We start from the raw sequence: 16,674 nt of genomic DNA, 5'->3' as shown, positions 1-16,674 counted from the left end.
GTTCTAATGGCCTATTTAGTTCAACAACAGGCTATTAGAGGTGTCTTTGACCAGCTCAGGAAGCTGCACAACACTTCTTCAAGGGAGTGGAAAAATAATCCCTCGTTGATATTTTTCATCTTGATTAATTAATTGACTGCACAGGTAAATGTCTGCAAATATGATGCAATGGGACGAATAAAGCTGCAAGAATGTCCCATGAAAGTGGCCAACTTGCAGCAAGAGTTTGATGGATAAACTGTTCTCTGGGGCAGATCTGCATCCTGGTCACTAGGATGTTCCTGTTTCCAGGTCACCCTACTCTTCACCTAAGAGGCCTCTGGGAAATTCTACTCGAATGGGTGAATGACCCAGTAATTCCCGAAGTTTCATTTTCAATCACTTGCATTTTTGCTCCTAAGAGAAAGCAGTGGCCGCCAGAGCTGACTGTCTCCGGCATGCTGGAGGTTGACCACAGTGACTCCAGAGACCACCCTGCTCTTCTGGGAAACTTCCTCTTGCCAGGCTGTTTCAAGGGGCTGCACCCGGCCTGACTATGCCTCTCCGCCCGCAGCTGGAACCAGGCTGACCCGGCGATGGGGGTGGACTGCCGATTCTGGAGCCCAGGAAGGCCACATGGCAGGCTTTGGAGTCAGGCCACTGGGCTCCAGTCCTGAACTCTGACTCTGGAGCAGTCAACCGCCTCCTCTGAGCTCCTATCCCCGACGAGGGCTGGGAGGATAACAGAGACATTGTGATCACTGGATTCAGGACATGGCCTGAAGGCTTCGGGAGCTGAGGCCTTGTTTTCACTGATATCAAACCAGCAGACCGACACCGCCAAAACAAGATGAAAAACAAGGAAGAGAAAATTGTTTCTGATAGACTCTTATGTATTTTAATATCCCACTTTTGTTTTTCTTTACATTTTTACTATAAACTATAAATTTATCCCAGATCAAAATATTTTCTGCAGAATATAATATTTTTGACTCTGCCCAGGGCTTCCCCGGAGAAGGCAATGGCAACCCATTCCAGTACTCTTGCCTGGAAAATCCCATGGACTGAGGGGCCTAGTGGGCTGCAGTCCATAGGGTCGCTAGGAGTCGGACATGACTGAGCGACTTCACTTTCACTTTTCACTTTCATGCATTGGAGAAGGAAATGGCAACCCACTCCAGTGTTCTTGCCTGGAGAATCCCAGGGACTGGGGAGCCTGGTGGGCTGCCGTCTATGGGGTCGCACAGAGTCGGACACGACTGAAGTGACTTAGCAGCAGCAGGGCTTCCCTGGTGGCTCAGATGTTAAAGCATCTGCCTGCAATGCAGGAGACTCAGGTTTGATCCCTGGGTTGGGAAGATCCTCTGGAGGAGGACTTGTGATAAACATCCATTTAGGAGACGGGTGATGACAACAGAGCCCTGACTTACCTGACTGCTCTCTGATTGCTCACTAAGTCTCACTTATCCACCGGCCCTTAGAAATGCTAGCAAAACACACCTTTAAGGGAGCTAATATAATACCCACATTTTGGGAATAAAACACCAAACAAACCAATTAATACTCCAGTTTAATTCATCACTGATTCTCTATGGGCTTCCCAGGTGGCACTAGTGGTAAGGAACCTGTCTGCCAATGCAGGAGTCAGAAGAGACGCAGGTTTGATCCCTGGGTCAGGAAGATATCCTCTAAAGAAGGGCATGGCAACCCACTCCAGTATTCTTGCCTGGAGAATCCCATGGACAGAGGAGCCTGGCGGACTACAGTCTATGGGGTTGCAAAGAGTCAGACACAACTGAGCAACTTGGCACACTAATTGTCTGGTATTGCGCTAAGAGTTTTGGTGGAGCAATTGCAGTATTGTTCCACTTTGTAAGTGATCAAATAGTGCACGTTCTGTCATGCCCACCACCTGGCCTGTGTGTCTCCTACCACTTCCTGTGCAGACTGGCTAGGTGCACAGACAGGGCGTCGGCCAGTGAAGGGGTCGAGGCCATGTGGACGGGTGCTCATGAGCAAAGCACTGTGAACAGGCAGTGGCCAGTGAGCTGTCCATTCCAGACTTCCCGGTGTCTCCGTCTGGACTGTTCCAGGTGCCTCTGAGATGGTCCCCCCACTTCACTTCTCCCTCCCCAGAACCTGTTCCACCCACAGCCAGAGCGACAGTGATGCAACACTCAGGTATCCCCTCTCAGAGATTCCAATCTCTCCCAGGTGGGGACAGACCAGGCCTGAGAACCTCCAGCGCTCGCCCTGACCTCCCCAGGCACCCTCTGCTGGGCAGGCCACTAGCCAGCCTCACTCCTCTTCCTGTTACAACATTAGGGCTGTTCATGGAGTCCCAAAGAGTTGGCCACGACTGAACAACAAGGGTTCAACCGAGATTCACTCAGGAGTCTAAGGTGAAGAGTAAACCCAGGCATGACATTCTTAGAGGAAATTCTCAGAACCCTCTGAGATACTCTAGACTTTTCATTATAAACAGTAACCTTATGCAGAATCTCAAATTCTTAATAATGAACAAGAAACTCCAACTTTCTTCTAATTTTTCCTTCTTAAATAACTCTGAAATTAATTTTTAATGATAGGAAATATTTGGTTCAGAAATTATTCTAGATCTATAGAGAAACAAACTTAAGACCCTCAAGGAATTGGACTGTGACACAGAAAGATTTTCTCAAGGATTTAATCTGAAATTTAGTAAATTCGTGTTATGTTTACTATTAAAATATTTGATTTAGCGCTACTGTTATGGTTTTTAAAATGGATATGTTCTTTAAACAAAAGTTAATTGTCTTCAAATGAACCAAGTGTTATTAGAATATGTCAGACATTTGCCTTAACATCACCCTTATGAGGCTCATCAGAACATAAATTCAAGAACTATTATATCTAATAGTACAAATGATGAATATTTCAGAGCACTACAGAATAAACATTACTGAAACCTGTATGCACATTAAAATAAAACAGAATTTTCAGGAAAAAAGTTAATATTAGACACTGATTTCCTTTTTTATGTAAGTGCTGGCTCAATTGTAAATATAATCTTATTTGACACAGAGACCCAGTATGACAACAGAATGTAGGCTTAAAAACTACCAAAAAAAAAAAAGTTTTGCTTCTGAAAAAGCATTACAATTCCATCTGCATTAGCTGGTTCCCAATGTTCTTTTAATGACAGTTAATTATGACCATCATTTCACAATGGCTTCAACATACCTATATGAAAATATATGTCTTCAGTGCAAATGGTTTCTCGAGTTTTATTTTTTTATTATTAAAAATTGTTCTATAGCTCAAAAACACATTTGCAAATTAGGTGCTTTGGGTTCCTTAGTAACCCACACGGGTGTTACTGTTTTTGGATTTCAGATGGAATCTGGGCGGCCTTGTCACGTGTGTGTTCGTCATGAGCAGAAGAAAATATGACAGATCAATCCATCTTGATGTTAATTTCTCATTATATGCTGAGAATAACGTCTCCTTTCATCAGAACCACACAGAAGGTGTTTCATGATTACTTTTAGATGAGCATGCAGGACAAAATTTAGAACTCAAATGCATATCTATAAATAAGTAAATCTGAAGGGGATTGAGAACACCTGATTTCAGTTAGGAGCCTGCAGTTCTGGGAGATTTTTCTAGTATGTAAGCCATCGTAGCGCGCTAGGAGGACCCAGGCTCCAGTAGGCTGAAGCCCAGCTTTGTCCCCCATCGTTTCCTTGACACCTCCCCTCCACGACATCCAGTTAAAGACACAGTTAAGTAAACAACAGCGTGCCTGCCATGCCAGATACCGCAGTCACTTTTTCTAGGTGGTTTGCCATCGCTACCTTTGTCTTCTTAGAAATTCTAAGGGTTTCATTGGCTATGTTGGAATGCTTATCAGTAACAAACGTCACGTGAGAGGATGCAGTAAAAAGCTTTAAAAAGTAATTCTTATCCGCCATCTGGACACAGAGCCTATGGGGCAATTGTGTTCTACTGAAGGGGCCGGGGAGGGGGATGTACATGGGCCCATCTGTCTTACACAGAGCCTCCCATGTCAGCTTTCTTTGGAAAAGAGAGTGCTGAGAATGAAAAACGTCTCAAGGCCACTATGCCAGGCAGAGGAAACTTTGAAATACTGGTTTTTTTTTGGGGGGGGGTACACCCACACACACTCTTCTGGCACAACTAAAAAAATTGATTTTCTGACAAACTGAAGAAATATTTTCTTCTTTGAAACATGCTACATCAAATGACCAAACAACAGTATTTTAAAGAAACATATGTCCACCAAACAAGAGAAAACTCATATTCACATCACCCTCTCACATAAGCAACAGTGCTATCCAAGTGATCAAAAAAGCAGCCCAAAATTCTGCGGACATGAAAGGAATTACATTTTCCCAGGAGACAGTCGACATTCAGAAGTGATCCAGGTGTGACCTACATCTGGTCTGCGCCCCTCATGTGAGCTGAAGAACCCCCATCTTAAGAGTAAACTGGGTTCTGTTCTCTTACTCCCAAGGGTATGATCACATACCATAAAGCACTTCTGCTCATACAATTTTTACTCTTCTGTTATATGGGAAACGGCATAATTGTTGATTTAGAAATACGCAGGGGTAAAAGCACCACCAGTATTTCTTAGAGGTATGCTGTCTTCCTGATCATCACCCGCACCAACATGCTCATTAAAACATTTCTTACAATCTTATTATCTTTATTACTACTTTTAACACGTGTTAATATTTTGGTCTACAAGGAAGCATTTCTTCCAGGCAGAGAACTAGAATTTTGAAGAAAGTCAATAATGAAATAGCATTTACACTGGTTCTCAGTAAGCCACCTGGTTAACAACTGTTCCATCTTGCACCGTTTAAAATACTTCAGTAAGGATTACTTACCTGGGAATATTCAAAGTCAGTGATGGGGGCAATGCTCTTGATATAGTCTGATCGAAACTGGTTTTCTGGGTTGGCCAGTGGAACGGGGGGAATTATGGTACTCATTGCCGACACAATTGTCTACAGTGGAATGAAGGAAAAGAATGTATGGATAAATACACCATTTAGGCTCCATGTGTGATAATCTAGTCTGTGATTTCTGTGTATACCGTTTGAGGGAGCAGAGGACACAATCTTTTCACTGAACAAATATTTAGGAAATTCCTGGGACTTCCCTGATGGTCCAGTATTTGAGGCGCCAATGCTCCCAAATCAGGAGGCATGGGTTCAATCTCTGGTAGGGGAAGTAAGATCCCTCATGCTGCACAGCTTGGCCAAAAACAAAACAAAATCCTTACCACAATAGCATCCTTAACGTTTTTCCGGATGTCCAGAATTTTCTGTTTCTTCTCTCTGTGTGAAAAGAGAATGGCTATTAATTAACTTTCTGCACAGCTGGTTGAATGCTGAATGAAGCTTTAGATTCCCAGATGCAGTGGGGCTAACATAGTACCACTAGACTTCAACATTAGCCCCAGGACAACAGTGAAAAGTTGTTTCTTTTTTTCAATCTGGGCAAGAAAAATACCTACCTTTACAGGTTTGGACTCTAAATAAATTTGAAGGGACGCACCACAGACTCTAGCTCTAGACAACCACACAGGTTAAACATAACAAGGTAAAATGGTCATGGCTACTGTTACCAAAAATACAGGGCTACACTTGCAAACATATCTTATTTGAATCTATCCATATGTTGAATTGAAATAGATGCAGACACAGGGAGAAGTATATATTGACACATTAAGTGAGATCATAGCAATAGTAATAACACAGATCAATACCTCGAGTATCTAATAAATCATACTTTGTTAAGTAAATATTTTGATGTAGGCACCACCAGAGGAAGGATTTGCTTAAATATGCCAAATTCAACAACTCGCGTCTATATTTTCTGTCCTTAAAGGCTGACTCAAAGATCAAATTAACTGTTTAGAGAGAACATTTTTGGGGAGGCCGGGAGAGAAGGGACAAAGTTTGCATGTGGTTGGGAAACAAACCCGGAATGGGTCATTCCTTACTCTGGATTAAATCCGTTGACGTGCAGGATCCTCATTTGCTTGACGATAGTGCTTTTCCCAGACTCACCAGCTCCTGAAAATACACAGAGAGAACGCTGTGACCAGGGGCTGGAGACCGTGCCCATCTCTCCCGCCACCAGAGACGCACAAGCGTCCTGCCCGCGCGCGGGCGTCTTCAGGCGCGCGCTCGCTGTCGGCGGGGGCGCTGGCCTCGCAGCCCGGCCCTCTATGAGCCGCAGGCCGTGCGCTCCGCTCTGGCCAGGCGCCGCCGCGCACCCCCGGGCCTTACCCAGCAGCAGTAGGCGGTGAGTCGCTTTGTAAGCCAGCCGCTCCTTTTGCAACTGCTTCTCGATCTTCTTGTTGGCCTCGCGCCGCTCCTTTTCATCGACGCCCTGGTCTTCTGACGTCTTGCTGTTGCCCAAACACCCCATGCCTGCCCGCTCGCGTGGACCTCAGGCACGGTTAGGAATTTGCACAAAAGGCGGCAGACAGCTGTAGGTGTGTGTAGACCCTGCGGCGGCCTCTCTTCCTCGCTGTTGAAAGAGACGTTCCGGTCTCTCGGTGTTTTCCGACCAGAGTAGGCGTTTCTTCTCCCTCCCCGTGCCCACCGCGAGCTCCCAACTCAGAGAACACAAAGAAGACGCGCGGAGCCAACTGCTTTTTAAAGACAATTGTTTAGAATGATCTGCTGGATAAACAGCAGTAAGCGGAGACAAGGCGGAGAGCGCCGGTCCTCCGGAGCCGGCCGGGTGGCGCTGGCCCTCCCCGCGCCCCGCGCGCCCCTCTCCGCGCGCCCGATGAGCTGCTGGGGAGCGCCTAGGGGGACCGGAGCATGGACGCTCTGCCGGGTGCCTGGGCCCCGCCGGTGGCGGCCGAGCAAGGCGCGGTGGGACGGTGCGCGCCGGGTCCCCGCCAGTGATTGTGGGCACCTGTCGGCCATCCGCGCCCCATCCCAGCTCCGAGCCCCTGAGGCCTCCTCGCGGCGGGGAAAAGGAGCCGACTCAGGGCGGCGGGGCAGGGGGTCCTGGGATCTGGAAGGGTGGCGGCCGCCCTCAAAGGGAACCGCGGAGGCTCACCCGCGTGCGGTCCGGACGCGGCGCGCGCGGCTCCTTCGCAGCCCGAGCGGCTCTGGGTCTGGGCGTGCGCTCCCGCGATCCCGCACCGCCTCCGGCTCGCGGCGGGCGAGGCCTCGTGCTGGATCATACATATTCTATCAGGGGGAGGGTCCGTGGCGGGCTCAGGCACCCCGCCTCCCCTCGTTCCCGTTCTAGACGGTTCCAGCGCTCCCACGCCGCCTCTCGCCCCCGGCTCTCCTCCGCGCGCTCTGAGCAGCTTGGCTACTTTTCTGCAAGACGCCGTGGCCCCGAGCCTGGCTCCGCCGCCAGAACCAGTGAGGGCGGCTGCTCGTTCCCACCTGTTGCGCGGGTGCCAGCCAGTCACTCTCCCGCTGCTGGACGTCCCGCTACTGGACGTGCTCGGCATCCTCGCTGCTGGACGCGGGGGATCACCCCGCTGTGAGTCTCCAGGCTCGGGACCCTGGCAGCGCGCGCCAGTTCCTCTCAGGGCTCCTCTTGGCTCTGCTGTCCAGTCCCCCTCCAGCCCTGACGTTCCCTCGCGGTCCCCACGCCTGGCCTCCTGGGCCCAGCGCTCCGCGGGCCTCACCCGGCTTCCCGCTCTTTCTTCTCCAGCGGACAAACACCGTCAACTCCGTCCAGTCTGACGTTTTGACACCGACGGCCCTCTAGGCCATACTTGCACCCCACCGTGTCTTGCTGCCCACGGGCTCCGAGTTAAAACCTAGGACTGACTCCCCCCGCCCCGGGCGGTTCACCCTACCTCGGTTCACACTTCAGCTCCTGCGGTCGGGCTTCGACCCACTCTTCACTGAAATACTCTCTCTCGGAGCCATCAGTGGACCCCGGGGTCAGCCTTCCCCCAGGAACTGTGGTCTTGACCTTCTCTAACTCTCCTGGAGACTCCTTCCTCCTCCCCCCGACCATGTCCTTGAATTTCCCTCCCCCTCCACCGGGAGCAGGCGCCTCAGCCCCAGCCCAGCCCCCTCCTGTCCGCAGCGCCCCAAGCACACCTCCACATCGGGGCCTCCCAGGATCTTCGGTTCTACGGACCTACGGACCGGACCAGACCGAGATCTGAGCTCATTCCCTTGCCCACCCACACCTCCAGCCGCTCCTCTCTCTGTCTCTGTGAATAAGGTCCCTGATTTCCCGAACCAGGACATGGTTTGATCCCCTCCTTTTCCTTCTTGCAAACCCAGTCACTGTGTTCCTTTGGGTGCCTTTCCTAAACATCGCTCCTGTTCTTTCCACCCCATCTGCCATTGCCATGGTCACTGTCCAGCCTGGATGTCAGCAGTGGCCTTCTGCTCACTTACTCCTGCCTCTCTGCACAGTTGCCACAGTGACAATGCAGATCTGACCACATCACTGTCCCCACCACCCCCAAGTCCCCAGCCATGGTCCATCAAGACCGTTTTCGGGTAAACTGTGCACCTTGATGGAGAAGGCAATGGCACCCCACTCCAGTACTCTTGCTTGGAAAATCCCATGGACGGAGGAGCCTGGTAGGCTGCAGTCCATGGGGTCGCAAAGAGTCGTACACAACTGCGTGACTTCACTTTCACTTTTCACTTTCATGCATTAGAAAAGGAAATGGCAACCCACTCCAGTGTTCTTGCCTGGAGAATCCCAGGGACGGGGGAGCCTGGTGGGCTGCTGTCTATGGGGTCACACAGAGTCGGACACGACTGAAGCGACTTAGCAGCAGCAGCAGCAGTGCAGCTTGAGCACTCACGTCCATGCTTCCTGGAGCTGCTCCAGTCCCCCTTCGGCCCCTGTGCGTGAACACCCCAGGACATAATGTGGGCACTTGTGTGCTTCTCTGTCTGGGAGACTTGCTGTAATGGTTTGTTTACTGCTCTTTCAAAAGTCCACTGGACTTGGGCTCAGTGAGGGCCAGGGCGGAGCCTGCCCTCAGCACCTGCTTTGCTGTGCCCGGTTCAGTGCCTGGCCAAGGAAGGAGAGGCCCCACGAGTCTTCATTGGATGGATGTATGAATGAATTCCCGAAAGCCAAAGATAACTCCAAGTGTAGGTTCTTATGAAAGGAATTTCACCATCAGATTTTAAATTCATAAGATACCTGTCCAGTTTAGCACCGTATCCATATAGGAATACTCTTTCAAAAACAAAAGCAGCGAAGCTTTCTTTCTGTCAGGGCAGAAGCAAAGACACAGGATGAGCTGTTAAAGGACTTTTCAGCTTGTGAAAGGACACTATTCAGCAGTGTTCTGAGGCCTCCCTCTTTGTGTTAACACAAATATTTACCTTATTTTGGTAAATATACACAACATATCATGGAAGGTGGTGGGCGGGGCAGTGAGAGGTGAGAACAGGTGCACAAACAGCAGAGTGTGGTGGGATGTTTTAAGGGATATGTCTATTTTTTCTTATATTTTTTCAAGGTGGATGTGTTTTCAAGATATGTCTATTTTTTCAAGGTGTCTATAAAATTGTTAGCTGGAAGAGAAGGGGACAAAACATATCCCCTGGAAACTTGCTGTGCTTAGTCACTCAATCGTGTTCAACTCTGTGACCCCATGGACTGCAACCCGCCAGGCTTCTCAGGCAAGAATACTGGAGTGGGTTGCCATGACCTCCTCCAGGGGATCTTCCTAACCCGGGATCGAACCCAGGTCTCCTGCTTTGCAGGCGAATTCTTTCCATCTGAGCCATCAGGGAAACTGATAAAGGGGAGAAATAAGAACCTGTAACCCTAAAAAATATAGCAAAAGTTTTCACTTGGTCAAATTTAGGAATTAGAATTAAAATAACTCATTTCTATGACTTACCCAGTGATTGCTGGCACTGAGCTAAATCCTTTCCATGGAGTGGTTTATTTAGTATTTGCAATAACCCTAAAAGGAACTATTGTGACTGTTGTTTCATAGAATGCTAGAGGGTGAATAAGAGGTGTGTATGGGATCTAAACCTTTGCAGCCTGGCTGCAGCATCTGCACTGTCCATCCACAGAACACTGTTGTTGTTGTTGTGTAGTCACTTAGTCGTCTCCCGACTCTTTTGCTATCCCATGGATTGTAGCTCGCCAGCCTCCTCTGTCCATGGAATTCTCCAGGCAAGGACACTGGAGTGGGTTGCCATTTCCTTCTCCAGGGCATCTTCCCAACCCAGGGATGGAACCCGCACCTCCTGCATTGGCAGGCATGTTCTTTACCACCTAGCCACCTGGGAACCAGTCCAAAACATAAAAGCAACTTGTTTACACAGCAATGCAACATTTCTGATGAGAAATACCAAGGTGATCTTTGCACAGTCAATTATCAGGTAGGAGGTGAAGACACTTAAAAACCAGTCATGTGGCCTTTTCCTAGTCTGGTCTAGGCGACCAGTCCTCCTTTGAGCTTTGAACCCTGGGCTCAGAATCCGGATCCCAGCTGGCTCACCTGGAACACAGCAGCGGCTGTTGGGGAGCAGCTGGGAGCGGGTGATGCCGGCATCTGTTGCCAAGCAACGGCATCGCAGCAGCATCACCACCCTCCTCCTTGCAGCGCACGCCCACCTGCGGATGTGAAGGGCTGCTGAGGGGGCAGCCAGGTGGGGGGATGCTGGGGTGAGGGGAGGCCCCAGGCAAGGAGGAGGGTTGAGAAGACATGGAGTTTAGGGTGAAAGGGCAAATGTGAAACAAAGTGGTTTTTCCTGCTCTTGTTGATGTGAAGAGACAAGGAGTCTTGTGAAAGTGAAAGTGGCTCAGTCATATCAGACTCTTTGTGACCCCATGGACTGTAGCCTGCCAGGCTCCTCTGTTCATGGAATTCCCCAGGCAAGAATACTGGAGTGGGTAGCTGTTCCCTTCTGCAGGGGATCTTCCCAACCCAGGGATCAAACCCAAGCCTCCTGCATTGCAGGAAGGTTCTTTACCAGCTGAGCTACCAGAGAAGCCCCCGAGTGCATTTGAAAGTTGAATTATTTGAATTTCTTTTGTACTTAATTTGTGAATTTTGAATAACGATTTTGAAATTTGTTTTTTGTTTCAGCCCCTCCCCCTGCCATTGAAGCTGGCAGATGTCCAAAAGTTGACAACTATTCTCTGGTTGCTGCTGCTGCTGCTAAGTCACTTCAGTCGTGTCCGACTCTGTGCAACCCCATAGACAGCAGCCCACCAGGCTCCCCCGTCCCTGGGATTCTCCAGGCAAGAACACTGGAGTGGGTTGCCATTTCCTTCTCCAGTGCATGAAAGTGAAAAGTGAAAGGCAAGTCGCTCAGTCATGTCCGACCCTCAGCAACCCCATGGACTGCAGCCTTCCAGGTTCCTCTGTCCATGGGATTTTCCAGGCAAGAGTACTGGAGTGGGGTGCCATTGCCTTCTCTGGTTAGCTGGGCCTAAATCTCTGATAGCAATGGGAACAAAATTCGTTTTCCGTTATATAAGGAGGCCCTCCACAGAAATTTAATTAACAACAAGATGAAAAAAATTCAAAGGAACTGTCTCACATCACCTCAGGCCTGGATTCAGGAGACGCTGAGCTCATTTGAAAAGTGACCAGAATGCTGTGGAGCACAAAATAGCGGATATATTGAATTAAATTTAAAAAATCAATGTTTTTTTTTAATAACTGGTCTAGCATTTTATGGGACTTCCCTGCTCACTCAGTGGTAAAGAATCTGCCTGCAATGTGGGAGACCAGGGTTCAATCCCTGGGTTGGCAAGATGCCCTGGAGGAGGTCGTGGCGACTCACTCCAGTCTTCTTGCCTGGAGAATCCCATGGGCAGAGGAGCCTGGCAGGCTGCAGTCCTTAGGGTTGAACAGAGTTGGACATGGCTGGAGTGACTAAGCAGCAGCAAAAGCAGACCCTGGTTGGGCAGGGGATGTACAGAGAGCAAGAGAACATCTATCTTGAGTGGCCTGACCATACACCCCTGTAGATGAAAGACTGTGGTACCATACAGATGTTTTAAAGGATTTCTCAGAATAAAATGTTAGAACTACCATCTTTGGAGAAAACACATGGTGATGTCTGTTAACTGGTGCAGTCTCCTCTTTTATGTACTAACTACAGATGTGGCTCAGATGGTAGACAGTCTGTCTGCAATGTGGGAGACCTGGGTTCGATCCCTGGGTTGGGAAGATCCCCTGGAGAAGGAAGTGGCAACTCACTCCAGTATTCTTGCCTGGAAAATCCCATGGATGGAGGAGCCTGGCGGGCTACAGTCCATGGGGTTGCAAAGAGTCAAACACGACTGAGTGACTTCACTTTCTTTCTTTCTAGCATTTTATACTGTAGAGGTTACTAAAGGTTAAAACTGCATTCTAAGACATTAGGAGCAGGAATATTGAAAGATTTAAAAGAGGAGGAACAAAGCAGAGTGAGAAAGGCCAGCAGTCCTGACTCGATGCAGTGATATGGACCCAGGAAACTAAAAGCTGTGCCTGTTTTGCAAACAGACTCAGTGGGGTCAGCGTGGGGGCGGCTGCATGGCCGGGGCAGACATGGCTCTTGTGCTGCCTCGTGCCTTTTAGCACTTTGCAGCTGTTTTCTCTCTTTCTTTTCTTAGGGTCTCGGTGGAAATGGTCCATGTGGATTATCTTCATTCTCAGCAGCAAAGCTTGCTCCATGACCTAATCACAACACACTTTAAACATCTTTTTTTTTTTTTTAACATTGTTAAATAGAAAAGTAGGGAAATATTTTCACCTTTCCCTTTCTGTACACAGCACTCTGCAATCAAATATTGTAGCATTTATGGAAATAATTTCTCTTCCACAGCAAAGCACACTGCTGAGCCATCAGGGATACCCCATGAATGTACATAAGACCACTGAATTGTATACTGAAAAATGTTAAGATGGTAAATTATATGTTTAACTACAAAAACAAGAAAAAAAATTCACACTCAGGATCTTCATCATGACAGTGGTTTCCACTGTTTGTTTTGAGGCAGTTAATGTTGTAATAGTTTTGACCAACCTAGATAGCATATTAAAAAGCAGAGACATTACTTTGTCAACAAAGGTCCATCTAGTCAAGGCTATGGTTTTTCCAGTAGTCATGTATGGATGTGAGAGTTGGACTATAAAGAAAGCTGAGCATTGAAGAACTGATGCTTTTGAACTGTGGTGTTAGAGAAGACTCTTGAGAGTCCCTTGGACTGCAAGGTGATCCAACCAGTCTATCCTAAAGGAGATCAGTCCTGGGTGTTCATTGGAAGGACTCATGTTGAAGTTGAAACTCCAGTATTTGGCCACCTGATGCGAAGAGCTGACTCATTTGAAAAGACTCTGATGCTGGGAAAGATTGAGGGCAGGAGGAGAAGGGGACGACAGAGGATGAGATGGTTGGATGGCATCACCAACTCAATGGACATGGGTTTGGGTGGACTCCAGGAGTTGGTGATGGACAGGGAGGCCTGGCGTGCTGCGGTTCATAGGGTTGCAAAGAGTCAGACACCACTGAGCGACTGAACTGAACTGAACTGAATGTTGTAATTAACACGGGGGCCAGTTCTTGCTTACAAACATCTCCTGCAGTTATAGTTTCTGACCAGCAGGTGGCGGCGCAGAGCCCAGAGTCAGAAGGAGGCTCCAGGCACACCACTCATTCACCATAAAGCGGGTTTCCAACCCTACACTCAGGCGACCTTGAGGTTACCAGGATGAATTCCTTGTCGCTGATCTCAAGCAGTTTAGTGGGCCAGTAGAGAGGAGCAGACTTGCATTCAAGTCCTCAGGGTTCTGTGGAGATCACAGTGGGATACTGAGGGATGTGTGTGGTCAGTTATGAATGTGAAGGAAAACGTCACTTGATCCCCTAGAGGATGTGTGCTAAGTCACCCTCCGTTTTCTTAGAAAAGACACTGAAAGGTGCTCTGTTTCCAGTAGCTCATCTGATAAGATCATCTCAACAGCTTTGAGATTATCCACACTTTGCAGAGAAGGCTGTGGTCTGAAGGTCCCAAGGGGCCTGACCGGGGTGGAGCCCTGTCTGATCCCAAAGCCTGAGCCCTTTTCAGAAGGAACTCTGACAAGTGGGGAAAAAATCTGCATCGTTCTCTCTTCCGGAAGGAAAAATCAAACAAGCCCATCTCCCTGTGAAGGCGGGCAGGTTAATCTGCATATAATGACTGATGAATTCATTAACTCTTCACTCAGTTGCCTTAGCAACTGGTTTCTTTTAGAATTTGGCTTAGTTACAGAGTCTAAAGCAACAGTTTTTCTTGTAATAGAATGTCAACTTGTGTATGAAGTTCAACAGAACTTGAACCTGCTCCGTGACAGGTGGGAACTATGGACCTTTCCCAGGAAAGTTGGACGGGCTCTTCCTGAAGCTTGCAGACTGTGAACCAGGGAGAAAGAGCCTAGTGTGTGTAGTTGTCATTTGTTATTTATTTTTTCATTAGGTAGGAACTGTTTGATGAATTTAAACAACAGGTCAATTCAAGACCAATGTTCAAGAGGTAGACTCTGAGTGCGGACAGATCCCAAGCCCATAGATACGTGATTGACAGGACAGAGGCATGCGTGGAGGTGGTTACTGAGAAACAGGACTTTCAGAGAGACAGAGAAAGCACAAATATGGAGTGGGGAAAGGCAAGGCAAACCTGTGGGATGGACTGCAATTGTAGCAATCGGAATGAGCTCACAGTGTCAGATATGTTTGTCCGTGACTATCTGCATGTACATGTGTGTCTGTTGTATGACTGTGTACATGTATAGCACACACATGCATTTATTCTCTTGTTCTGTCTGCTGAAAACACCCAGGTGTTAGACACACTAGTAGCTGTGAGTGTACCTAGTGCCCAGTCTTGGCCTTCAGCATCACCCACCACCCAGAGGAGCCAGAACTCCTCAGAGAAATGGCAGATTCTGAGGTGGCGGCAGTGGAGTCACAAGATGAACCTGGAATATGGTTACACAGAAAATGAAAAAAGAAAGTCCCTCAGTTGTGTCCAACTCTTTGGGTCCCCAAGGACTATACAGCTTATGGAATTCTCCAGTCCAGAATACTGGAGTGGGTAGCTTTTCCCTTCCCCAGGGGATCTTCCCAATCCAGGGACTGAACCCAGAACTCCGGCATTGCAGGTGGATTCTTTACCAACTGAGCCACTAGAGAAGCCCAGAAAATAGGAATATGCTTTCAAATGATGGGGAAGGTCCCTGAGAACACAGAGCCAGACCAAAGGCACTCCTATTTGACCAAATCTGGGATGATTTCAGCACCAAAAGAGTTAAGGTCAGTCATGAATTCTAAGCCATTGATAAATATAGGAACACCACATGTCCATGCCAATAAGAGGCAGAGCCAAAGCAAAAACAACACCCAGTTGTGGGTGTGACTAGTGATAGAAGTAAAGTCCAATGCTGTAAAGAGCAATATTGCATAGGAACCTGGAATGTTAGGTTCATGAATCAAGGCAAATTGGAAGTGGTCAAACAGGAGATGGCAACAGTGAACATCAACATTTTAGGAATCAGCAAACTAAAATGGACTGGAATGGGTTAATTTAACTCAGATGACCATCATATCTACTGCTGTGGGCAAGAATCCCTTAGAAGAAATGGAGTAGCCATCATAGTCAACAAAAGAGTCTGAAATGCCATACTTGGATGCAATCTCAAAAACGATGAAATGGTCTCTCTTCGTTTCCAAGGCAAACCATTCAATATCACAGTAATCTAAGTCTATGCCCTGACCAGTAATGCTGAAGAAGCTGAAGTTGAACAGTTCTGTGAAGACCTACAAGACCTTCTAGAACTAACATCCCCCCCAAAGATGTCCTTTTCATTATAGGGGACTGGAATGCAAAAGTAGGAAGTCAAGAAACACATAGAGTAACAGGCAAATTTGGCATTGGAGTACAGAATGAAGCAGGACAAAGGCTAATAGAGTTTTGCCAAAGGAACACACGGGTCATAGCAAACACCCTCTTCCAACAACACAAGAGAAGACTGTACACATGGACATCACCAGATACTTAAATCAGATTGATTATATTCTTTGTAGCCAAAGATGGAGAAACTCTATACAGTCAGCAAAAACAAGACCAGGAGCTGTGGCTCAGATCATGAAATCCTTATTTTCAAATTCAGACTTAAGCTGAAGAAAGTAGGGAAAACCACTAGACCATTCAGGTATGACCTAAATCAAATCCCTTATGATTATACAGTGGAGGTGAGAAATAGATTCAAGGCATTAGATCTGATAGAAAGAGTGCCTGAAGAACTATGGACAGAGGTTGAGCTCCAAAATCACTGCAGATGGTGACTGCAGCCATGAAATTAAAAGACGCCTACTCCTTGGAAGGAAAGTTATGACCAACCTAGATAGCATATTGAAAAGCAGAGACATTACTTTGCCAACAAAGGTCCATCTAGTCAACGCTATGGTTTTTCCAGTGGTCATGTATGGATGTGAGAGTTGGACTGTGAAGAAAGCTGAGTGCCGAAGAACTGATGCTTTTGAACTGTGGTGTTGGAGAAGAATCTTGAGAGTCCCTTGGAGTGCAAGGAGATACAACGAGTCCATTCTAAAGGAGATCAGTCCTGGGATTTCTTTGGAAGGAATGATGCTAAAGCTGAAACTCCAGTACTTTGGCCACATCATGCGAAGAGTTGACTCATTGGAAAAGACTCTGATGTTGGGAG

General features: G+C 47.8%; 1 protein-coding gene across 2 annotated transcripts in view; it reads right to left on the bottom strand.

The window, feature by feature from the left end:
- GNAL (G protein subunit alpha L) overlaps positions 1-16,674 on the bottom strand; it is a 68,842-nt gene that overhangs the window by 43,022 nt on the left and 9,146 nt on the right. Inside the window, exons 1-4 of one of the 2 annotated variants that reach the window (XM_070361971.1) lie at positions 6,285-6,465; positions 5,996-6,068; positions 5,273-5,327; positions 4,875-4,994 (exon numbers count right to left, since the gene is read on the bottom strand). In XM_070361971.1, coding sequence (XP_070218072.1) covers positions 4,875-4,994; positions 5,273-5,327; positions 5,996-6,068; positions 6,285-6,426 — 390 coding nt within the window. In that variant the 5' untranslated portion in view covers positions 6,427-6,465. Of the gene's footprint in view, positions 1-4,874; positions 4,995-5,272; positions 5,328-5,995; positions 6,069-6,284; positions 6,466-16,674 lie in introns of those variants that run through there. The other variant, XM_070361974.1, reaches the window with a different exon arrangement.

Source organism: Bos mutus, chromosome 24, assembly GCF_027580195.1.
Source record: "Bos mutus isolate GX-2022 chromosome 24, NWIPB_WYAK_1.1, whole genome shotgun sequence".
NCBI classification, from domain to species: Eukaryota; Metazoa; Chordata; class Mammalia; order Artiodactyla; family Bovidae; genus Bos; species Bos mutus.
The sequence above is the reverse complement of the archived record's forward strand: the minus strand, read 5'-3'. Positions and strand labels throughout refer to the sequence as shown.